The 26,360-nt window shown below is 40.8% G+C and overlaps 1 protein-coding gene across 11 annotated transcripts in view; it reads right to left on the reverse strand.

Annotated features, from left to right (window-relative positions):
- LOC121278899 (vacuolar protein sorting-associated protein 13B-like) overlaps positions 1-26,360 on the reverse strand; it is a 1,102,197-nt gene that overhangs the window by 809,248 nt on the left and 266,589 nt on the right. Inside the window, exon 17 of one of the 11 annotated variants that reach the window (XM_041189406.1) lies at positions 15,056-15,127. The exons of the other annotated variants lie outside the window; for them this stretch is intronic. Within the exon in view, the coding sequence (XP_041045340.1) occupies positions 15,067-15,127 (61 nt within the window). The 3' untranslated portion in view covers positions 15,056-15,066. Of the gene's footprint in view, positions 1-15,055; positions 15,128-26,360 lie in introns of those variants that run through there. 11 annotated transcript variants of the gene reach the window in all.

Below are 26,360 nucleotides of genomic sequence, written 5' to 3' on the forward strand. Positions count from 1 at the left end.
ATCATCGCCTCCTGATGTTCAATGGCATTACGATCACTGAATCACCCACTATCAACAACCTGGGGATTGCCATTGACCAGAAACTAAACTGGATTAGCCATATAAATACTGTGGCTACAAGAGCAGGTCAGAGGCTAGGAATCCTGCGACCAGTAACTCAGCTCCTGACTCATCAAAGTCTGTCCACCATCTTCAAGGCATAAGTCAGGAGTGTGATGTAATACACCCCACTTGCCTGGATGAGTGCAGCTCCCACAACACTCAAGATGCTTGACACCATCCAGGACAAAACAGCCCACTCGATTGGCACCACATCCACTAACATTCACTCCCTCCACCACCGACGCACAGTAGCAGTAGTGTGTACCATTTACAAGATGGACTGCAGGAATTCACCATGATTCCTTCAACAGCACCTTCCAAACCCACGACCACTAACATCTAGAAGGACAAGGGCAGGAGGTGGATGGGAATAACACCAACTGGAATTTCCACTCCATGTCATTAACCATCCTGACTTGGAAATATATCGCCATTCCTTCACTGTCGCCTGGTCAAAATCCTCGAACTCCCTTCCTAACAGCACTGTGGGTGTACCTAAGCCACATGGACGGCAGTGATTCAAGAAGACAGCTCACCACCACTTTCTCAATGGCAACTAGCGATGGACAATAAATGCTGGCCCAGTGAGCAAAGCCCACATCCCAAGAATGAATAAAAAAAAACTCAGGAAAATTACAATCACCAGGGAAGTGGTACTTAGCAAATTGCTGGAGCTGTAGGCCAACAAATCCCCAGGTCCTGATGGACTTCATCCTAGGCTCTTAAAAGTAGCTAGTGAGATAGTTGATGCATTGGCGTAAATGTTCCAAAATTCCCTACTTTAAGGGTAGATTCCCTTAGATTGGAAATTAGCTAATGTAACTCCTTTATTCAAAAACGGAGGGAGACAGAAAGCAGGAAACTATAGGCCAGTTAGCGTAACATCTGTCACAGGGAAAATGGTAGAAGCTATTATTAAGGATGTTATGGCAGGGCACTTAGAAAAATTTAAGGCAATCAGGCAGAGTCAATATGGTTTTGTGAAAGGGAAATCATGTTTAACCAATTGATTGGAGTTTTTTGAAGGAGTCACATGTGCTGTGGATAAAGGAGAACCGGTGGATGTTCTGTATTTAGATTTCCAGAAGGCATTTAATAAGGTGATTCATCAAAGTTTACTGCAAAAAATATTAGCATATATAGAAGATTGACTAGCTAACAGGAAGCAGAGAGTGGTCATAAAAGGGTCTTTTTCTGGCTGGCAGGATGTAATGAGTGGTGTGCCCCAGAGATCAGTGCTGCTGCCTCAACTTTTCACAATTTATATGAATGACTTGGATGAAATTGCCAAAGGTATCGTTGCTAAATTTGCTGATGACATAAAAAGAGATGGGAAAGTAAGTTGTGAGGAAGACATAAGGTGGCTACAAAGTGACATAGCTAAGTTAAATGAGTGGGCAAAGACCTGGCAAAGAGAGTATAATGTGGGAAAATGTGAAATTGACTATTTTGGCAGGAAGAAAAAAAGGAGCATATTATCTAAATGATGAGAGATTGCAGAGCTCTGTGATTTAGAGGGATCTGGATGTCCCAGTGCATGCATTGCAAAAGACTAGAATGCAGGTACAGCAAATAATAAGAAAAGCTATTAGAAATTAATTATTGATTGCCAGGGGAATTGAATATAAAAGTAGGGAGGTTATGCTTCAGCTTACAGGACACTAGTGAAACTACATCTGGAGTACTGTGCTCAGTATTGGTCTCCTTATTTAAAGAAGGATCTAAATGTTAGCAGCAGTTCAGAGAAGCTTGACAAAATTAGTACCAGGAATAGGTGGGTTGTCCTGTGAGGAAAGGTTGGATAGGTTAGGCTTTTACCCACTGGGGTTTAGAAGAATAAGAAGCAACCTGATGGAAACCCTCAAGATCCTGAGGAGTCTTGACAAGGCGGATGTGGAGAGGATGTTTCCTCTTATGGGAGAACCTAGAACTAGAGGTCACTGTTTGGAAATAAGAGGTCATTTATTTAAGTCAGAAATGAGAGGAATTTTTTTCTCTCAGAGGGTAGACTGTCTTTGGAACTCCCTTCCTTTGAAGGCAGTGGAAGCAGAAACTTTGAATATTTTTAAGGCAGAGGTAGATAGATTCTTAATTAACGAGGGGGTGAAAGGGGGTAGGCGGGAGGTTACAATCAAACCAACCAAGATCTTATTGAATGGCAGAGCAGGCTCGAGGAACTGAGTGGCCTATTCCTGTTCCTCATTTGTATGTTTGTATGTTAATTCACCTCAACCACCAATGAAGCACTCATGCATGCCTTTTTGCCAATGTCAAGCATAGCCTTTCCAAAGAATCCTAAGACCAATTCAAAAGCTCCATTCTATATAAAATCTAATTCATGGACAAACCTGACACTCATATCTTGCCCTGCAAAGTCTGACTTATCCATCATATCCATCAACCAGTCCCCAATGACCTCCAAACACCAAAACATTTTAAAATCCTAGCACTCATTTGCAAATCATGCACAGCCTTACCTCACCCTACAGTTGCACGCTGAAGATACAACCTCCACTTGAGGCTGATCTTACACATCAACCATTTTCTCCACTCTGCTTTAACTGCAGAGCCTTCACCCATTATAGCCTGGTCACTTCAACATCTAACCTCTTCACAAAAAGACCTGAGGCTTATGGCTTCAATCAAAGCTACATTTATCATCTGTTATCATCACAGTCCAAAATATTGCCAGTTAGTTCCCCCCCTTCCCACTTCAACACTATAAATTGTTATTGCTCAGCTATGAGCAGTTAAAGCCTAATTAGGGGGAGAGAGAAGCAGAGTTAACGTTTCAGGTCAATGACCTTTCATCAGAACTTCTGAAGAAAGATCAATGACATAAAACATTACAAAAACAGAATTACCTGGAAAAACTCAGCAGGTCTGGCAGCATCGGGGGAGAAGAAAAGAGTTGACGTTTCGAGTCCTCATGACCCTTCGACAGAGTCCAAGAAAAAATAAAACATTAATTCAGTTTCTCGCTCCACTGATGCTGGCAGACCTGCTGAGCGTTTCGAGCATTTTCTGTTCAGATTTCAGATTTCCAGCGTCTGCAATATTGTGTTTTTGTAAAGCCTGAATATTTTGATTGGAGTTCAAATGTCACTTCATGCAATAGTTTCCTGATCAACAGTGTGTACTGTTTACAAGATGCACTGCAGAAACTCACCAATGCTCCTTAGATAACACCTTCCAAACCCGCAACCACTATCATCGAGGAGGACAAGGGCAGCAGATAGATGGGAACACCACTACCTGGAAGTTCCCCTCCAAGCCACTCACCATCCTGATTTGAAAATATATTGCCGTTCCTTCACTGTTGCTGGGTCAAAATCCTGGAACTCCCTTCCTAACAGCATTGTGGGTGTACCTACGCCACATGGACTGAAGCAGTTCAAGGCAGCTCACCACCACCTTCTCAAGGGAAATTAGGGATGGGCAATAAACGTTGGCCTAGCCAGTGACACCCACATCTCATGAATTAATTTTTTAAAATTCCTGATGAAGTCCCAAGTCATCAAGACATTCCTTTCAAGTCTACTAATCCACACAGCCAAAGGCTCTGGATTCAATCCCAAATATACGTCAAGTTGTTTGATCTTAACCAAACAGCAGTAGGACACTACAACTATTTATGGGTATTTGAGAATGCAGTACCTTCTGGAACGTATAAACTGAGGATAGGATCAGCCTCATCTCTAAGTAATCCTCACCAATATGGAATAACCATTAGCTGGCATGAGCTGTCCAGGGCATTCAATCAGAATGACCAACTGAAATGAGGGGAACAGTAATCCAAGACCACATTTTAAGAGGTGAGAATTTTAAAAGTGAAGGGGTGAAGTTTGCTGGTTGTGGGGAGCACGAGCAAGAAAAAATATAGCTAAATGAAAGATCAAGTCAATCACAACAAAGATATATCCTAGTGAGGAAGGAGGATTCTAGGAAGGAGGTAAGCCGGCCATGGTTAACCAAGGAAGTTAAGGATCGTATCAAATTAAAAGAAAAAACATACAATGTGAGAAAGATCAGTGGTAAGCCAGGGGATTGAGAAAATTTTAAAAACCAACAAAAGATGACCCAAAAAAAATGAAGAGGGAGAAAATAAACATTGAGGGTAAACTAACAAGTAATATAAAAACAGACAGTAAGCGCTTCGTTAAGTATATAAAAAGGAAGAGAGACCAAAGTGAACATAGGTCCCTTACAGAATGAGGATGGGGAAATAATAATGGAGAACCAAGAAATGGCAGAGGAGTTGAATAAATACTTTGCATCAGTCTTCACAGTAGAAAACACAAATAGCATTCCAAAAATGCTAAATAATCAAAGGGGTGTAGGAAATAAATACAATAACCATAACTAGAGAAAAAGTACCAGGGAAACTAACAGGGCTAAAGGCCGATATGTCCTCTAGACCTGATGGTTTGCATTCTAGGATATTGAAGGAAGTAGCTACACAGATAGTGGATGCACTGGCAGTAAGTTCCCAAGAATCCTTAGATTCTGGAAAAGTCCCAGAGGATTGGAAAACTGCCAATGTAACACCCTGATTCAAAAAGGGTGGGAGACAAAAAACAGATAACCATGGGCCAGAAAGTCTAACATCTGTCATTGGGAAAATGTTGGAGTCTATTATAATTGATGTATTGGAAAGCATTTAGAAATGCATAATATAATCAAGCAGAGTCAGCATGGCTTCATGAAGGAGAAATCATGCCTAACAAATTTATTAGAATTCTTTGAGGGGTTAACAAGCAGGATAAATAAAGGGGAACCAGTAGATGTAATAGATTTGAATTTCCAAAAGGCGTTCGATAAGGTACCGCACATAAGGCTATTTAATAAAACAAGAGCACCTGGTGTTGGGGGTAGTATATTAGCATGGCTAGATTGGCTAACTAAATTACGACAGGGAGTCAGTATAAGGGGGCATTTTCGGGATGGCAACCTGTAACTAGTGGAGTGCCACAGGGATCAGTGCTGGGGGGGGTCAATTATTTACAATGTATATTAATGACTTAGATGAGGGAAGTGAATATACTATCACCAAGTTTGCAGCTGACACAAAAATAGGTGGGAAGGCAAGTGTTGAGGATGACACAAGGAGTCCTACAGAGGGATTATAGACAGGTTAAGTGAGTGGGAAGAAACTTGACAGAAGGAAAATAACGTGAGAATATAACATAGTGGGAAAATGTGAGGTTATGCACTTTGGCACGAAGAATAGAGGAGCTGAATATTATTTAAATGAAGAAAGACTGCTGAAGCAGAGAGGGATTTGGGAGTCCTTGTGTATGAATCCCAAAAACCGAACATACAAGATCAACAGGTAATAGGGAAGGGAAATAGAACGTTAGCGGGATGGTGATGGTAGTGGTATTGTCGCTGGATGAGGAATCCAGAGACCCAGGGTAATGCTCTGGGGACCCGGGTTCGAATCCTGCCATGGCGGAATTTGGGATTACATGGTGGAATTTGAATTTTTTAAAAATCTGGATTTAAAAGTCCAACGATGACCATGAAACCACAGTTGACTGTTGTAAAAACCCACCTGGTTCACTACTGTCCTCACCTGGTCTGACCTACGTGTGACTCCAGACCAACAGCAATGTGGTTGACTCTTAAATGCCCTCTGAAATGGCCCAGCAAGCAAGCCACTTAGTTGTAACAAACCACTACAAAGACACAAAAAAGGAATGAAACCGGACAGACCACCCAGCATCAACCTAGGCACTGGAAACGACAATGGCAATCGCAGCCCTGTCAACCCTGCAAAGTCCTCTGGGGGCCAGTGCCAAAATTGGGAGAGCTGTCTCTCAGACTAGTCAAGCAACAGCCTGACATAGTCATCCTCACAGAATCATACGTTCCAGACACCACCATCACCATCCGTGGGTACGTCCTGTCCCATCGGCAGGGCAGGCCCAGCAGAGGTGGCAGCACAGTGGTACACAGTTGAGAGGGAGTTGCCCTTGGAGTCCTCAGCATCGACTCAAGACCCCATGAGGTCTAATGGCATCAGGATAAACATGGGCAAGGAAACCTCCTGCTGATTACCAAGTATCGCTCTCCCTCAGCTGATGAATCAGTGCTCCTTCATGTTGAACATCACTTGGAGGAAGCACCGAGGGTGGCAAGGGCGCAGAATGTTCTCTGGTTGGGGGACTTCAATGTCCATCACCAAGAGTGGCTTAGTAGCACCACTACTGACCGAGCTGGCCGAGTCCTAAATGACATAGTTGCTAGACTGGATCTGCGGCAGATGATGAAGAAACCAACAAGAGGGAGAAACATACTTGACCTCATCCTCACCAACCTGCCTGCCGCAGGTGTATCTGTCCATGACAGTATTGGTAGGAGTGACCACTGCACAGTCCTTGTGGAGACCACGTCCCGCCTTCACGTTGAGGATATGCTCCATCGTGTTGTGTGGAACTACCACTATGCTAAATGGGATAGATTTCGAACAGATCTAGCAACTCAGGACTGGACATCCAAGAGGCGCTGTGGGCCATCAGCAGCAGCAGAATTGTACTTGATTACAATCTATAACTTCATGGCCGGGCATATCCCCCACTCTAACATTACTATCGAGTAGAAGGATCAACCCTGGTTCAATGAATAGTGCAGGAGGGCATGCCAGGAGCAGCACCAGGCATAGCAAAAAATGAGGTGTCAACCTGGTGAAACTATAAAACAAGACTACCTGTGTGCCAAACAGCATAAGCAGCAAGTGATAGTCAGAGCCCAGTGATCCCATCAGCAACAGATCAGATCTAAGCTCTGCAGTCCTGCCACATCCAGCCACATCCAGTCGTGAATGGTGGTGACAATTAGACAACTCAACGGAGGAGGTGGTTGCACAAATATCCCCATCCTCAATGATGGAGGAGCCCAGCACAGCAGTGCAAAAGTTAAGGCTGAAACGTTCACAACAATCTTCAGCCAGAAGTGCCGAGTGGATGATCCATCTTAGCCTCCTCCGGAGGTCCCCAGCATCATAGATGCCAGTCTTCAGCCAATTCAAAACACTCCATGCGATATCAAGAAACGGCTGAAGGCACAGGATACTGCAAAGGCTATGGGTCCTGACAACATTCCGGCAATAGTAATGAGGGCCTGTGCTCCAGAACTTGCTGCGCCCCTAGCCAAGCTGTTCCAGTACAGATACAACACTGGCATCTACCTGGCTATGTGGAAAATTGCCCAGGTTTGTCCTGTACACAGAAAGCAGGAAAGATCCAACCTGGCCAATTACCGCGCCATCAGTCTGCTCTCGATCATCAGTAATGGAAGGGGTCATCAACAGTGCTATCAAGCGGCACTCGTTTAGCAATAACCTGCTTATTGATGCCCAGTTTGGGTTCCACCAGGGCCACTCAGCTCCTGACCTTGTTACAGCCTTGGTTCAAACATGGAGAGGTGAGAGTGACTGCCCTTGACATCAAGGCAGCATTTGACAGAGTGTGGCATCAAGGAGCCCTAGCAAAACTAGAATCAGTGGGAATCAGGGGGAAAACTCTCCACTGGTTGGAGTCATAGCTAGCACAAATGAAGATGGTTGTGCTTGTTGGAGGTCAGTCATCTCAGCTCCAGGATATCACTGCAGGAATTCCTCAGGGTAGTGTCCTAGGCCCAATCATCTTCAGCTGCTTCATCAATGACCTTCCTTCCAATCATAGGGTCAGAAGTGGGGATGTTCACTGATCATTGCACAATGTTTATCACCATTCGCAACTCCTCAGATACTGAAGCAGTCCATGTCCAAATGCAGCAAGACAATATCCAGGCTTGGGCTAACAAGTGGCAACTAACATTTGTGCCACACAAGTGTCAGGCAATGACCATCTCCAGCAAGAGAGAATCCAACCATCGTCCCTTGATGTTCAATGGTATTACCACTATCAACATCCTTGGGTTACCATTGACCAGGAACTGAACTGGACTAGCCATATAAATACTGTGGCTAGAAGAGCAGGTCAGAGGCTAGGATTCGTACAAAGAGTAACTCACCTCCTGACTCCCCAAAGCCTGTCCACCATCTACAAGGCACAAGTCAGGAGTGTGACGGAATACACCCCACTAGTCTGGATGAGTGCAGCTCCCACAACAGTCAAGAAGCTGGACACCATCCAGGACAAAGCAGTCCGCTTGATTGGCACCACTTCCACACACATTCGCTCCCTCCGCCACCAACGTATGGTTGCAGCCATGTGTACCATCTACAAGATGCACTGCAGTAATTCACCAAGGCTCCTTAGACAGCAACTTCAAAACCCACGACCACTACCGCATAAAAGGACAGGAGCAGCAGACATACGGGAACACCACCACCTGGAAGTTCCCCCCAAGCCACTCACCATCTTGACTTGGAAATATATCACCGTTCCTTCATTGTTGCTGGGTCAAAATCCTGGAACTCCATTCCTAACAGCACTGTGGGTGTACCTAGACCACAGGGACTGCAGCATTTCAAGAAGGCAGCTCACCACCACCTTCTCAAAGGCAACTTGGGATGGGTAATCAATGCTGGCCCAGCCAGCGAAGGCCGCATCCCATTAATGGATAAAAAAAAAGTTGGCCTTTATTTCAAAGCGAATGGCGTATAAAAACAGGGAAGTCTTGCTAAAACTATACAAGGCACAATTAGACCACACCTAGAATGCTGTGAAGTTTTGCTCCCCTCATCTAAGGAAAGATATACTGGCAGTGGAGGCAGTGCAGAGAAGGTTCACTGGGTTGATCCCGGGTATGGAGGGATTTTCTTATGAGGAGAGGTTGAGTAGGTTGGGCCTGTGCTCATTGGAGTTTAGAAGAATAAGAGGCGACCTTATTGAAACATATAAGATTCTTAGGGAGCTTGACAGGGTAGATGCTGAGAGTTGTTTCCCCTTGTGCAGGAGCCTAGGACCAGAGGGCATAATCTCAGAGTAAAGGGTCACACATTTAAGACGGAGATGAGGAGGAATTTCTTCTCTCAGAGGGTAGTGAATCTATGATTCTTTACCACAGAAGGCTGTAGAGACTGGGTTATTCAGTATAGTCAAGGCTGAAATAGACAGATTTTTAATCAGTAAGGGAATCAAAGGTTTTGGGGAAAAGGCAGGAAAGTGGAGTTGAGGATTATCAGATAAAAACAAAATATTGCGGATGCTGGAAATCCTCAACCAAAACAGCAAATGCTGGAAAAACTCAGCAGGTCTGACAGCATCTGAGGAGAGAGAAACAGAGTTAATGTTTTGAGTCCGAATGACCCTTCATCAAAGCATCTCCACAGATGCTGTCAGACCTGCTGAGTTTTTCCAGTATTTCAAATCAGCCATGGTCTCACTGAATGGCACAGTAGACCCAATGGGCCGAATGGCCTACTTCTAGGTCTAGCTCTAGGTCTTATGGTCTTTTCAGCTCATCAGGTGTTCGTTACATAAACTTGCAGTTGGGTAGTAGGAATTTCTTTTTAAAAATATAGTGATTTAAGTTTGCCATTCTCGCATTTTTGCATGCGGATTCATTAAGTAGTGAAGTGTGGATAACACCATAGCTCTCTGCAAAACATGTGTACGTTCTCCAGGATTAGGTCCATAAAAATTAGGTCAAACTCTACACTCCCGGGGAAAATAAATCTCGATAAAACTAGCAGATCAAGCATCTCATTAAAAGAAATCTTGGAAAAAGTCCAGTATAAATTTAGAAATAGTATGATTGACAGGTCTCTTTCTCTCTACTCCTTCCACCTCCAACAAAAAAAATGGAAATGTAACTAATCAAAACAATAAAGCTACCTTAAGGAAAATCATATTGAAAATTGTTCTCTTGCGCACTGACAAAAACATACTATTTGGTACAGGTAAGTCGTTTTGATTCACAGGATTTAGTATGTGCAGACTTAAAGAACAGCTATTCATGCTTTCAAAATCAACACCTGCCTAAGACTGAAGGAATATTACTACAAGCAGCTGGCTTTAATGGTTTACATAGAGTCCCAAAATGCAAGCTTGAAACCCGCAGAATGTTTCCAAAAATTTCATTTTGATTATTACTCATATCCTGTGCAATGTAAAACTGTACGTTCACTTTTTCCAAAATAACAGCAAGTTCTAACTTTTTTATTACAGCACTGTGCACATTACTGGTCCAACATATTTTGACAGCATCGACACTTGGAATGTACAATCTACACAGATACATTTCAATGGCAAAGTAATGGTCAAAACTAATGCAAAGGCCAAGAGTACTGTACAAGAAGCAACTAATAATTTTCTAGGTAGTCAAGTCATATGCAAGAGCAAAAGTCCACTCAGTAAGAATCTGCTTATAAGACTTTAAGAAGTAATCAAGTTCAGAAGAAACTTGTATTATATTTTACATTACATTGCATCCAAGTCGGTCATAAAAGGCAGCCTGATCTCAGGAGTTTTGAACAAAAGTAGCCATTGTTTCGGCTGTAGTTATATCATACTATACGTCTGAGATTGGTAGCTGTAGAGTATAAATGTGGTCAGAGTTATACTGCTGGTTTCGGCTCAGAAGCTGCATGCATTTGTGAACTCCAAGGGATACTTTTTTTTTGAAGATCAGAAGAGTACAAGTGGGTACATACAAACTTAGGAAAGTGACAGGCAGAAATAGACCAGCTAGCCCATTAAGCCTGCCCACACCATCATGGTAGTTTCTGCAAAACAGAACACACAACATGCAAGAGAATACACTTCAAGAGATACAGTGGGGAAAACTGATTAATAATACTCCAAAAGGCATAAACAGAAACAAAACCGGCGATGAAGGAAAAAAAGCAAGATTCATGAGGATTGTAGCAAATATGGAAAGAGCAATAAATGACCCAAGTGTAAGATCATATACAATCAGATTTAAGGGGAACCAGGTGTCAAAAGAGAACTAGAAAATATAGAAACATAATGCCAAAAGTTCTCCTAGTATAATGACAGCACAGAGGTCAGAGCAAAAAAGCAAATGTGCCCAATATGAAGTTAACTGTGAGGATTTACCAGAGAAAGCAAGCACTCTACGTTATCCTAGATTTGCATGAAGAGTCATATCAGACTCGAAACATTAACTCTGTTTCTCTCTGCACAAATGCTGCCAGATCTAATATGTTTTTCCAACATTTTCTGTTTTAACCTAGATTACTATTTAGGAGCTTTTTTTTTAAACAGGGAGGACCATCAACATTCATTATCAAACACTTTAGGATTTTGGCATGATCAATCGGCTGAAAATTAATAATTCCCCAGTAATTCTGAACTATTCCCCAAGACACTTTGAAACAAGGGGAGATCTGATAGACAGTCATATTTGAATCAGCGAATCTAAGACAGTTCTAACTTCAGACAAAGGCAATATATTTACAGATAATGGGGACTGTTACATCAGTAGGATTGCACTGTAGAAGTGCTAATTGTGTGAGGCAAATGGAAGAGGAAAACTAGAGACAAATCAGGAAGATGAAGAGGAATAACAAAATTATTTTTCTAAAAGATTTCAATAACCCATTCATTGAGGCATGTAAGGAGTTAGAGAGAAGGGAATGGAATTCCTTAAGTGTGCACAGGAGTGCTTCCTTTAGGTGTATGCTATGCCTACAAGGGACTAACATTGGGACAAGACAAGATGAGACTAGATAAGTTAGATGTGGGTATGCACTTCAGAAGTAGTGACCATGAAGGTTCCAAATATAAAGGGAAAAGGTTGGTACAAAAGGGCACAACATTTATTGCACAAATTGTGCCATGTAGTCTAGCAAAGGTAAGGAAACGTGCCATTTGAACCACACAGGCTACTATTCAAAGTACAACTGGTTCAAAAGCACAGGTGTCAAAAGTCTGGGTGTAAGTCACCCACACAATGTCAAGCAAGAAAGAGCACGTAGCGATGGAAAGAGAGAAAAAACATGAAGGAACAATAAAACATATTAAAACATTTCAGCAGACCTAATGTATTATTTGTTCTAGGGATTCGTTGCCAATTTCCACAAACATTTCCCAGACTGTTCTTTTTCCCATGTTGGTGGATCAGTAAAAAAAAAAATCAATTTTTTCATGATTTTCACATTAAGAATCTCAAATTCTCACTGGTCGTTGCACTGAAAATTAGATCTCAAGATGCATGTGAATCACATTAGTGATTACCTCAAGCACACTGCTCGATCCAAATGCTGCACCTGCCATGCACAATTTATATCACACAAAGACTGAAGGCTTGCTGAAGTTCGTAGTGACAATAGCCTATGTGGGCACCACTGAGACGGCAAAGGGGCAATAGCAAAAGAAAACAAAAAGTGTTGATGTTTCTCAATGACATTAAAGTTTAAAGTCCATTTCTATTATTTTGTTCCAGTGATCTCACCCCAAACCTTATCCAGGATTATATAATGACATATATGTTTCGTGGAGATGGATGTTATTAATTTCATATTTTGGGAATCTGTTGGTATTCTGTAAAGAAGAGTGAGTGTGTGTGTGTGTGTGTGTGTGTGTATCCATGATTAATGAAACTGGGGAAGGCTAGGAAAGATTGTCTGATGGAACTGAGAGATGAAAGGTAAAGAGGCTAGATGCATACATTTGTAATGAGTGGCTATGGTGAAGTTCAATGTATGAGTAGAAAGGCTGTGTTTTAAAATTTGCATTAGGTGATTGGTCAGGATTTGACTTTCCAGCTGTTAAATTTCAAAGGGGAGTTTAAAGTTGACAAGGGACTTTTACAAATTACAAAGGTTTCATAAGTAAACAAGGGAAGGTTATTAAATTTTATTTGACCCGAAAGTGGAGGTAATGGGAAAACATGAAAGATTTTTATATTTTAGAAAGGTTGAATTCAAAGAGGTGCTTAGGACAATGGAATCTAAGATGAAAGAGAGAAAGGATATTTAAGGAAAGATGTTGAGCTGGATTGTGTGGCTGTCTGGGGGAGATGTCCCGAGGCCAGATCTGTGCTGGGAGAAAGTGTAAAAGTTACGAATTTAAAGCAGCCATTGATTTTTCAATGCAGAAACGTCTTTGTGTCAGAAAGCAATTTGTTTTCTGAACTTTCCTGGATTTCCACAGCAGAGTGGAAGAGAGTGAGAAGTCACGTGGTATAATTTCTTCTAGATGAGAGCAGTTTTGCCTTGGGTAATATTACTGCATTTTTATGGTTAAAAATCTATAAGGGAGCTGTTGCCAAATAGTTTATTTGTGTGTTCTGACCAAGTGGGTTTTTCGGGGGACGTTTTGGAAAACTGTTATAACCTTGTAACTTTAATCTTATGTGTTTAAGTTGTTTTTGTTCTTGTTAATAAATCTTATTATGTTAAAATCTTGAAAGTGTTAGTAGGGTCCTATGCTTCTGGGATCAGTAGTTCTTTCCCATGTTTTCAAAATACAAAAAAAAAGTTATGATCAAGACAAGTTTCCCTCTGAGATCTGGCTTGCTCAGCAAATAACATCGGCTGTGGTCATAATATTTTGCATTCTTATTTGGCCTGCTAGCTTAAATATGTACAGTATTCAGACAGAGTTGGTTACTGTCCTTTAAAAGAAAATGAAGCATTTCCTGGAACCCATTTCTTCTCACGAGTTTGAACAAGATTCTCATTGGGCAGGATTTTCTCCCCCGTCGGGGGTGAAGTTGAAGAGCGGGCGCACACAGGCACGCTTCCGATTGGCACCCCTGATTGGGGGCGCGGTGTCATTTTACGTGGGTGGGCCAATTAAGGTGGGGTGGGGGGGAGGGCGGGGGAGAGAATCCCAAAATCGAGAGTGTGCTCACACTGTCACATGAGTTGGGACATGTCCATAATTTGTAAAAAAAACTTTATTAAAATTTTTAAAAACCCACATGAAACCTCATCCCGCCTGTGGATGAGGTTTCATGGTTTTTCTAATTCCCGCTGGGGCTCCTGGCCTGCCCACCAACCTTAAGGTTCGATGGGCAGGTCCACTAATTAGTTTAATTACTCTGTCAATGGCCTCAATTGGCAATTGACAGGTCGGCGGGTGCACAGCTGATTTTGCTGCGCCCCCGCCTACCAGAAAATTTAGATGGGGCGCGCTGACATCTGGAGCCCCGTCCCACTCGCCAACGGGAAAATCCTGCCCATTGTCACATCATTAGTTAATGGCTCAAATTAGACCAGTCTCCTGGGTAGAAAGAGGTCCCTGGCATCACATGAGCCTGAAGGAAGTGCAGTATTCAAGTTTTCATATTTATTTTGAGTATTTTAAATTATTACTTTAGAAAGAGCACCTGCTCTTGTCCAAAGTAAATTGTACCTTAAAGGTTTTCTTTAAATTCACAACAAAACTGCTGCATTACTTTGTCCCAACAGTTCTCTACCTTTTAAGAACTTTCTTATAAGAAATAGGAGTAGGCCATTTGGCTCCTCAAGCCTGCCCCATTCAACAAAATTATGGCTGATCTGCCCCTGGCCGCAACTCCTCTTTCATGCAAGCTCCTCAAAGCCCTTAACTCCCCGATATTTCAAAAATCTATCTACCTTCTCTTTAATTACTTTCAGTGATCTAGCCTACACAGCTTAAATATGTGCAGTATTCAGACAAATGTTCTGGCAGTGATGTGTACATGATGAGTGGTCCACCTATGGCACTGCTGGACTATGGTTATTCCTAATGGCTTGCTTGCAAAAGAATCAAAGGTGCGCTGCAGTTTTTAACTGCAGGACATCTAGGGAAATCTGTACTTCCCAGTTTCCTGACCTCAAAACACCCACCTTGGCACACTCCTGGATCAAAATCCACCTGTTGGGTCTCCTGGGACAGTCCTGTTTGTTGATTTCAGGAAGATGTAGAAGTGGGCTGTGCAACATTGGAGTACTATGAGATAGGGAGATAAGGTCAGTGAAATAACCGTTTGTTGGTGGGGCCATGATAATGGGGGATGTAGGAGGAGATGCCAGAGAGTTGACATTCAGCCACTGTAAAGTAGAGGTCTTCTTGCCAAGAATTAACTCCACCTCTTGTCAGCAAGTGTAAAGACAATATTGGGTTGTAATTTGCTGTGTAACCTAATTATGTTCAACAGAAGAGGAAGAAAATTGAGTGTGAATATTACATTAAGACCATATTCCCAGTGCTAATGTACCAGCAAATAATTTATAGCACTCTGATTATATTCACAGCTGTATATTGGGTTCAAAGGTTTGTGGTAATATTTATCTTTGTTACTGTAATGGAAATATGAAGTGTCAGTTAATGATGAAAAAAAAGATTGAAGCTAAAAAAGGGCAGTGTGAAATAATACATTCCATTCATACAGTCTGGTAGCCATGTGGCATGAGGTGTTAAGCAATCCTCTTTGGCAATGGCTTTGAAGCTACTGTCTGTCTCTCATTTGTGTGTCTTAATGGCACAAAACATTCATATGCATCCAAACACATTGATTAAATCTTCACAGCATTCAAAGAGTCCACACAGCATCAACACCAAGTAGTTATGTTTTCATAAATGCTTCCTGGAGCTCTCCTCTGTTTATTGGGAAAACCAGTCAGACATCAATCATTGGAAGAAGTATAGAATCTACACTTGATAGTAAACAAGACAGATGATTTGTTTCACGCTGTTAAATCTAGTAAATCCAGACTAGGATCTGTGCAGCTTTGCTGATAGTAATATTAAGTATAGTAACTGGGAAATACACAGTCATATTGCAAAGGAACGGCAAGAAAATTATTTTAGCCACAGACTTTCTTAAAATGACTCAACAACAACAATAAATTTACTTTATATAGCACCCTTAAAGTAGCAAAATATCACCAAGCCACTTCACAGGAATGTTATCAAACAAAATTTAACATTGGAGGAAATCAGGATAGAAAGTTGGTCAAAGAGGTAGGTTTTGAGGAGAGAGAGGTGGAGGTAGAGAGGGAATTCCAGAGATTACGGTTTACGCAGCTGAAGGTACAGCTGCCAGCGATAGAGCAATTAAAGCATGGTATACAGAGAAAGGCAGAGATCCTAGAAGGCTGCAAAGTTGGAGGAGGTTACCGAGTTAGGGAGGGGCAAGGCCATGTTTTGAAAACATGGATGAGAAACTTTAAAACTGAGACATTGTCAGGCCGGGAGCCAATCTAGCACGCTGAATGAGACTAGATACGAGTTATGGGCCACAAAATTTTCGATAAGCTCAGGTTTATGGAGGGTGTAAGATGAGAGGCCAGCCAGGAGCATGTTGAATAATGGATTCTAGAAGTAACAAAGGCATGTACGGGGGATTCAGCAGCTTTAGCATAAAGTCAGCTACAGGCTCCAAATGATGTTTATTGGCTGAGCAAACACTTTTCTGCAAGCAATAACAGAGAAAATGTGAAGTCTGTGTTTGTTCCACATCGCTATGTTTATTGAGTGAAAAAACATCGTGAAAGAATGTGGCTAGACTGGCAGCTAACATACAAGGAGAATCCAAGAGTTTTCTAAGGCATACAAATAGTTAAAGGGTTGCAATAGGAGGAGTGAAGCTGATTATGGACCTAAAGGGGATTTACGTATAGAGGTCTGGCTGAGGTACTAAATGAGTATTGTGCAACTGCCATTAACAAGGAAGAAGATACTGCCCAAGTCATCGTGAAAGGGGAGGTAGTTGAGACACTTGAAAGTTTTCAAGTTGATAAGGAGAAGGTATTAGACAGGCTGGCTGTACTTAAAGCATCAGGACTAGGTGAGTTGTATCCAAGGATACTGAAGGAAATAAAGGTAGAAATTGCACTGACTGTGATTTTCCAATACTCCTTCAATACAGGGGGGAGTGCCAAAGGCCTGGAGAATTGAAAATGGTACACCCTTGTTTAAAAAAAGGTGTAAGGATAAGCCTAGCAACTGCAGACTAGTCGATGTAACCTCAGTGGTGGAAAAACTTTTAGAAATGATCATTTAAATTAACAATCACGTGGGCAAATGCGGGCTAATTAAGGAAAGCCAGCACGGAATTGTTAAGGTTAAAACAAAAACAAAAATACCTGTCAAACACCAGGAGAGAAATGGAAAGCAATGAAGGTGAACAAGGCAAAAGAGAGATACGAAAATCCTGACGGAGAATCTTCTTCAAAGTAGGCATTCCTTGAAGAGAAGTGGCAGTCAATTAAACACTAAGATAAAAGCTTGCCTACCTTGAAGAAGTATTGCTCTTCCCTCCATCAGGATTTTCGTATCTCTCTTTTGCCTTGTTCACCTTCATTGCTTTCCATTTCTCTCCTGGTGTTTGACAAGGTGTTTACTAAAACCCGCTTTCACAGCCATATTTCCTTTTGTCTGTGACATCTTTTGACTATTTCCACCTATCACTGGCCCTCTATCCAGCTCTACTTGTCCCACCCCATCCACCCCCCCCCCCCCTTAAACCAGCTTATATTTCACCTCTCTTCTATTTTTACTTAGTTCTGTTGAAGGGTCATTCGTACTCGAAATGTTAACTGTGTTCCTCTCAGCAGATGCTGCCAGACCTGTTGAGTTTTTCCAGGTATTTTTGTTTTTGTTTTGGATTTCCAGCATCCGCAGTTTTTTGCTTTTATCCTAGTTGTTAAGGGTAAATCGCGTTTGACAAACCCGCTTGAGTTTTTTGATTAAGTAACACAGAAGGTAGATAAGGATAATGCTGCTAATGTGATGGACTTCCAAAAAGCATTTTATAAAGTGACACAAAACAGACTTGAAGGGCAACATTAACGTTCATGAAATCAAAGAGAAAGTAACAACATGAATACCAAACTGGCTGAGTGAAGGAAACAGAGAGTAGTGGTCAACAGTGTTTCTTGGACTGGAGGCAGGTTTATAGCGGGGTTCAGTGTTAGGACCCCTGATCTCCGTGATATATATTTTATATATATATTATTGACTTAGACTTCAGGGTACAGGGCACAATTTCAAAATTGGCAGATGACAGGGAATTTGGAATCATTCTGAACAGTGAGGACAATAAGAGTTAAACTTCAGGATGGCATAGACAAGTTGGTGGAATGGGCAGCCAAGTAGCCAATGAAATTAATGCTGAGAAGTGTCACGTCATTCATTTCAGTAGGAATGACTGAGAGAGGCAATATAAAATAAATAGTACAACTTTAAAGGGAGTGAAGGAGCCTGTGGGTATATGTGCACAAATCTTTGAATGTGGCAAGTCGGGGTGTGAGAGCAGTTAACAGAGCATCCTCAGCATTATAAATCTGGGCACAAAGTACAAAAGTAAGTTGGTTATGATAAATCTGAGTAAAACACTGGTTTGTCCTCAACTGGACTATTGCGCCAGTTCTGGTCACCACATTTTAGCAAGGATGTGAAAGCATTAGAGAGAGTGCAGAAAAGATTCACAAGAATGCTTCAAGGGATGAGGAACTTCAGCACTTCTGATTGGAGAAGTTCGGGCCGTTCACCTTTGAGAAGGTTGAGAGGGGATTTGTGTATCCGCAATCATGAGGGTCTAGACAGAATAGATAGGAAGAAGCTGTTCCCATTGGTGGAAAAATCCGGTTCAGAGTGCACAGATTTAAGTTAATTGGAGATGCAGCAAATGGTTAGGATTTGGAGTGCACTGCCTGAGAGTGTGACGGACGCAGATTCAATCATGACTTTCAAAAGAGAATTGGATCTTTATCTGAAGAGGAAAATTGTGAAGAGCTATAGGGAAAAGGTGGAGGAATGGCACTAAGTCAATTACTCTTGCAGAGTTGGCACAGGCATGATTGGCCAAATGGCCTCCTTCTGTGCTGTAATCGTTCAATGATTCGATGGGATGAAAGGCAGTTAGCTTTTTTAAAATAAAAAATATCAGTATAAATGTGATTACTGTAGAGAAGAAAGGACATGTTTGTTTTTGTATAGTCCCTTTCATTTCAGATTGTCCCAAAATGCTTCCAACCAGTGAAATACTTTTCAACATACAGTCTCTGTTGTTTTGTAGGTAAACGTGGGGAAAATCAGTGGCCTATTCAAGTTCAGTACTACCAAGCAACTGTTTAACAAAGTTTGATATCTTAACTCCACATTTCTCACTGATGGCAGGTGTTACAAATGTTGGAAGGCTGCTCCCAGAACCAGAGGACAGAAGGACTGATGCTTGGGGTGGGGATCCCCTATTAGCACACAGTCAACACCTGGGTTCCAATTCATTTCCTTTGCCACAATCACGGCCATGGGAACCTTAGTCACTGGTGGACCAAGGCCCCATCTGCTCTAATGGCTCATTGAAAGATGGCAACTCTGACAGTGCAGCACTCCCTCAGTGTTCTGTTTGATTATGCATTCAAGTCCCTGGAATGGGACACTGAAGCAAAAATGCTAACAACTGAGCACAGCTAATATTAAATCATGGCTTTGAATCACACAAGGCAATTTAACATAAAGAAACTAATATTTTAATAGACTAATCCAATTTTAAGCGAATTGAAGAAAATATACCGAACTAACGGGATGACATTGCAAAGTTACCAGATACAAATTTTAGGGGAAAGAAATTTCCATCTATAGAATGTAGATTTAATTCTGCTTGGAAATAAATGGATAAGTGAGAGAGGATCATCATTACATTGCTATCTCATAGAGAGCTAAATTTTTCCATATAGTTAGTGTGTTGTGCACATGGAAGTCTAGCCCTATATTGCTTGTAGGATGTGTATCTTTATCAATGATAAGGTGCTAAATAGCAAATAATACCAAAACTTGAAATTGGAATGCTGGTCTTAAATGTAATTATCCTCATTCCCCATCACTGACTATATTACAACTATGACTACAAATATGATTTCACGACACTTCAAAAGTACTTAATTGGCTGTAAAGCACTTTGGGACATAAGGAGGTCATGAAAGGCACTACTAAAAATGCAATTCTTTCTTTCTTTTTAATTCTTACAGCATCTTATTAGGCCCTATACTGAGTTTCCAATACTATATTGATAATCCCCAAAACATGCTAGCCCCACTACCACAATATCACTGGCTTCCTCCCCTAGCTCTAGCCATCTTCTGCCAAAACTTTCACTGGTGCTTTTATAACCTCCAAACTCAACTATTCCAATACTCTCCTGACTGCCTCACATGTTCCACTCTCCATAATCTCAAACTCACCCACATTCTGCCGAAAAGGCTAAGAATACATGCAAATGGAGTTAGAAAGCAAAGCCCAGGATTCTGTATGCAGAGAGAACAAAATAGTTTGTCAACAGGTTGTGCTTTAAGACAATCGATAGACTTTAAAGTGGTAAGATACATGTCAACAGAATAGACTGATAAGCAGCTATTTGTGTGCTTGTGTGGATTTATTGTCCAACTGTTGAATTTGAATTAATGAAGTTGGACCTGAATTCATGAAGTGGAACCTGAATGTTGAAGGGCACGTGACATTTAAGATGGACAAGAAGTTAGGAAAAGGTGGAGGGATGGCTCTGTTAATTAATGGTTGTATTAGTACATTAGAGAAGGATGATCTAAATTCAGGAAACCAAGATGTAGAAGCGGTTTGGGTTGAGATGAGAAATAATAAAGGCAAGAAGTCACTTGTGAGAGTGGTGTACAGACTCCCTAATCATGACTACACGGTAGGATAGAGTATTAAAGGAGAGATAATGAGAGCTTGTCAGAAAGGTACAGCAATAATCATGGGGGATTTTAATCTACATATAGGCTAGAAAAATCAGATGGGTAAAGGTAACATAGGTGAGGAGATCAAAGAATGTTTTCAGGATAGTTTCTTAGAACAGTACATTCTGGTGCCAGCCAGAGAGCATGCTGTACAACACCTGGGGCAGGGTTTTGCCCTTGGCAGGGCAGTTGGGAAGCCGAGTGGCAGCGCTGAGCATTGCCTGTGTGGGCTGGGGGAGGGGGGGGAGCTGGGCCTAGTGCGCAATTCGTTTATGTGCGAAAAAGCGCGCTTCAATCTCCCTGAGGCACAGAGCTGCCTCATAGAGATTGAAGCGCTGTATAAAAAAGAAATTTAACATGTCCCCTCACGTGACTCTGTCACATGAGTTGGGACATGTTTTTAATTCAACAATAAAGTTTTTATTTAATGTTTATTTGCTTTAGGAAACCTCATTCTGCTCATGGATGAGATTTCCAAAAAATGTAAAGGCCACATGGTTGGATGGTCAGCGTAAACCTGAATTTAATTAGATTGTTAATGGCCTTAATAGGCCTTTAAATTATCTGCAGACGGAGTCAGCTGCACGCCCGCCAAACAAAATATCACAAGACTGCGCTATGACATCAGAGCGCACGCCCAACGTCATCGCGCGTCATTTTACACTCAGGCGTGCCGAGCCTAATATTCTGCCCCTAGTATTGAGCAACGAGATAAGATTAACTGATAACCTCAGTGAAGGTAGCAGTAATCATAATGTGAATGAATTTTACATTCATTTTGAGGGAGAAACAAGTGCGTCAAGATTCGTATTTTAAACTTAAATAAGGGCAATTAGGAGGGCTAACTAAAGTGAACTGACAAATGGGGTTAAGGGATAGCTCAACAAAGGTTCAGTGGCAGACATTTAAAGGGATATTTCAGAATACACAGAACAGATACATTCTAATGAGAAAAGAAACTTCCAAGGGGTGGGCCCGCCATCTGTGGTTAACCAAAAAAGTTAAAGACAGTATCAAACTTAAAGGAAAAGCATATAATTACACAAAGACGGGTTGCAGGTCATAAGACTGGAAAGAATATAAAGAACAGCCCAGAACGACAAAAAGATTAATAAGGGGGGAAAAATTAGAGTACATGAGAAAGCTAGCTAGTAACATAAAAACGGATGGTAAGAGTTTCTACAGATATTTAAATAATAAGAGTTAACAAAATGACCATTGGTCCTATAGAAAGTGCATCTGGGGAATTGATAATGGGAAGTAGGGATGGGCGGATGAATTAAACAGGTATTTTGCTTCAGTCTTCACTACAGAGAACACAAGTAACTTTTCGGAAACAGCTGTAAATCAGGAAATGGAAGAACTCGGGAAAATTACAACGAGCAGGAAAGTAGTTTTGAACAAATTGTTGGGGCTGAGGGCTGACAGATCTATGGGTCCGATGGGCTTCACCCTAAGGTCTTGCAAGGAGTTAGTAGTGAGATAGTTGATGCATTGGTTTTAATTTTCCAAAATTCCCAAGATTCGAGGAAGGTTCCGTTAGATTGAAAAATAGCTTATGCTTGTTCAGAAAGAGAGGGAGACAGAAGGCAGAAAACTCCAGCTCAGTTAGCCTAACATCTGTCACAGGGAAAATGTTAGAAGCTATGATTAAAGTTGTCATAGCAGGCACTTAGAAAAATTCAAGGTAATCACGCAGAGTGGTATTCTGAAAGGGAAATCATGTTTAACCAATTTATTGGAATTCTTTGAAGGAGTCACATGTGCTGTGGATAAAGGGGGGACCGGTGGATGTACAGTACTTAGATTTCCAGATTTGTTAAAAGTGTCACATTAAGGTTTACTGCAGAAAATAAAAGCTCATGGTATGGGGGTAACATGTTGGCATGGATAGATTAGTTAGCGAACAGAATGCAGAGAGTTGGCATAAATGGGTCTTTATCTGGTTGGCAGGATGTGACAAGTGGTGTGCCACAGGGTCAGTGCTGGGGCCTCAGCTTTTTACAATTTATATAAATGACTTTGATGAAGGGACGGCTGCTATGGTTGCTAAATTTGCTGATGACACAAAGATAGTTAGGAAAGCAAATTGTAAAGAGGACATAAGGAGGCTACAAAGGAACATAGATAGGTTAAGTGAGTGGGCAAAGATCTGGCAAATGCAGTAAAATATGGGCAAATATGAAATTGTCCATTTTTGTAGAAATAATAAAGAAGTTTATCTAAATAGTGAAAGATTGCAGAGCTCTGAGATTCAGAGGGATTTGGGTGTCCTAATGCATGAATCACAAAAGGTTGGTATGCAGGTACAGCAATAATTAGGAGAGCTAATAGAATGTTTTCATTTACTGGGAGGAAAATTGATTACAAAAGTCGGGAGGTTATGCTTCAATTGTATAAGGCCTGGTGAGAACACATCTGGGTTATTGTGTACAGTACTGGTCTCCTTAATTAACGAAAGATGTAAATGCGTTAGCAGTTCAGAAAAGGTTTACTAAACTAATACCAGGAATGGGCAGGTTGCCTTATGAGGAAAGGTTAGACAGGTTAGGCTTGTATCCACTGGAGTTTAGAAGAGTAGGAGGCGAGTTGATTTAAACCTTTAAGATCCTGAGGGGTCTTGACAGGGTGGGTGTGGAGAGGATGTTTCCTCTTGCGGGAGAATTTAAAATTAAGGGGTCGCACATTTAAGACAGAGATGAGTGGAAATTTTTTCTCTCAGGGGGTCATGAGTTTTTGGAACTCTCTTCCTTAAAAGGCGGTGGAAGCAGAGTCTTTGAGTATTTTTAAGACAGGGCTAGGTAGATTCCTGATTAACAAGAGCGTGAAAGGTTATCAAGGGTAGGCAGAAATGTGGGGTTGAGGCTACAACCAGATCAGCCATGATCTTATTGAACAGCAGAGATGGCTCGAGGGGCTGAGTGGCCTATTCCTGCTCCTAATGCATATGTTCATATGTTTGTAAGTTAGCCTTGTGCCCAACATCAATCATCATACAAGTGTAAGACCACTATTATCAAAACCATGGCATGAGCCATCAAACCATTTAGCCTCAATTTTTAATGATTAGTCAATCCATAACAAGTGCCAACTAAACAACTGTAGCCAGGTGTAAATTAAAAAGTCACACTTTACAACTAAATATATGTAGAACTGAACTAGCTTATTATTTGCTGCACCATATGTAACCATGCTATTTAAGCAGAAGGCAGTTTACACAAACCATAGTAGCTGGCATAAACAAAATGGTTCTATTTTGGTGTCTATTTAGAAGAAAATTAGAAAAACTCTGGAATTTGAGCTACAACTACAAAGTTTTGTATGAGATCTTAATTGAAGGGTAAATAATTGCATGAATGCTAATGTGAGGAATCCATTTTTGGAACATTTGAAGGAGATTGAATTTTCGACATTCTTTCTCCAAAGTTACTTTTAAAAGTTTGCAACATTAATTCGGGCTGTGAGTATGCCATTTTTCAAAAAACCATGGGTCAACAGATGCATGTCCAATGGGAACACCTGGAGAGGGAAGGGATACTTTGTGTATCGAAGTTAAGAGCGAGCTGATGTTGCCAGGCTAAAGACTCTTGCTGATTGGTTAAAAATACCTGGCCCAAGAGTATTCTTTGAACATCTTAGTCTTTAAAACTCTCAGGTAAAGTGAGTGTGTGAGTGACCTAGAAGCAGGCTGCAAGACTGTCTCTTTCCTGCTCTCTGTTCCACCTTCGTACTAAACTTTCCTCAGAAACATCTCATCAGGATAACTCATGTTTTATTTGAAAGTCTGCAAAGTTGTGATAAGTAAGAATCATCAAGGACAGTTTCACCAACAAATACATCTGAAAAAGCTTCCAGATCTATTGTGATCAGAATTCTGTTAAATCAACAGCATCAAGATTAAATTTTTTTTTATCCTTTTAAAAGAAACGTTCCCATACTCCAGCCTCTGCAGGGGACTGTGTTTATTTTGTCCTGTTTCGTGTGTGTGTGTACAAGTATATGCAAGTTCAAATGTCCATTCTTTACAAAACGGGGAAAAATCATTACACTTCTAAACTACAACCTGTATGATAACCAATTTATTAACTTGTTTTTAAAAAGTAAGCTTTTTAACTAATAAATCAATTTTTTTGTGTTTACTGAAAGAAGCCAGGTTAGTCATTTTATGCTGGGAATAACAGTATCAAAGGCTAACAATTGGCCAGTTTTTGGGTGAATTAGACATTTAAACTATTGTTACAATCTGTGGAGAAGTGGGGCTAGAATTAACTGCACACTCCTCCCATCACGATCCATAATACTAATCATAAGTATGCTAACACAAGTGGAATTCAAACAGTGTTTACATTAACTTCAAATGAATTAAATCAATTTAAATGGTTGTACTACAATTTCCCGAAATGCTTACATACAGACAATGTGCAGTAGCTATCATTATGACTCAATAGAGTCATAAAAATCTCAAGTACATGAATAGTTTATCTTGCTTAAACAAACCAAACAAATCAAAGTGCATACTAATTTCAATAATGTATACTGTTCAAAAACATAACTTCCAATTGAACTTAATTATAATTACAGATAAAGCAGTGTATCATTTAAAGGTGTCTTTAATCTCTCACTTAAAAACAAAAGTTTGGGAAGGCAGTTAAATATAAAGCAAATGTAATTCTAGGATTTTTTTTTAAAAGATTCCTTTTTATTTTCAGATAGGAACAACAATTGCATCAGGTGGAGAGACTTCAAGGGATTTTTTTTGACTCATTCACAATTCAAGGTATCAATGTTATCCAGATGGGGCATTTTAAAAGCAAGTTAAAGCTTAATGGTAATACCAGTTATGCAGGTAGAATATCCCTTCCTCTCCCTGCATGAGCCAAAGTATGCATGCTGAGTTTTATATAATTCAGATGAAGTTTGATTCATTTCAGCTGGGCTTTTATTTACTTCTATTCACACCTAAGTTATTTGTGTTGCTACTCTGTTCATTACAGGTTATGAACTGCATATAATGAACCTTGTCACTTCAGTGGGCAGTCCATTTACTTATTCAAATTATGCAGCTGTTCTAAGAAGGAACATAACGAAAGGAAATAAGAGCACAACACTGAAAGAGATTTATGAAGTCACAGTCTAACATTCCACCAGGAGTATTTTGGCTCCCCTAATGCTTTGCTTTACTTTATTTGCCACACAAATGTTTTTTTTAAGTTACAGTGTGAGACATATTTAAACTGAAATATTTCACCTACACACCACTTAATTTTTAAAAATATATTTGGAATGTATAAAAAGGAATAATGTTCCAGACCATGGGGAATGAGCATGGGAGTGGAACAAATGAACAGTTCTTTCAGGGATCCAGCACAGACACAATGGAACAAGTGGCCACCTCCTTTTCTGTGATATTCACGAGCACCTGAACAACTGGCACACACTACAATAATTTTGAGAGTAGATAGTTCAAAGCTTCAATTTCATCACCTCCATTTATTTACATGCAACATTAACAACTTTAGCTTTGAGGAATAATTTTCACAGCAGAAAAACTTCAGTTTCCTATAAAATTCTATTTCATTAGGTCATACAAATTAATAGTAAATAGCTGCATTGGCCAACAAAATATAATTTACAGATTTTTTAAAAAGAATCTCAGTGCTTATGTACACCAAAA

Source organism: Carcharodon carcharias, chromosome 6 (genome assembly GCF_017639515.1).
Source record: "Carcharodon carcharias isolate sCarCar2 chromosome 6, sCarCar2.pri, whole genome shotgun sequence".
Taxonomy (NCBI): Eukaryota; Metazoa; Chordata; class Chondrichthyes; order Lamniformes; family Lamnidae; genus Carcharodon; species Carcharodon carcharias.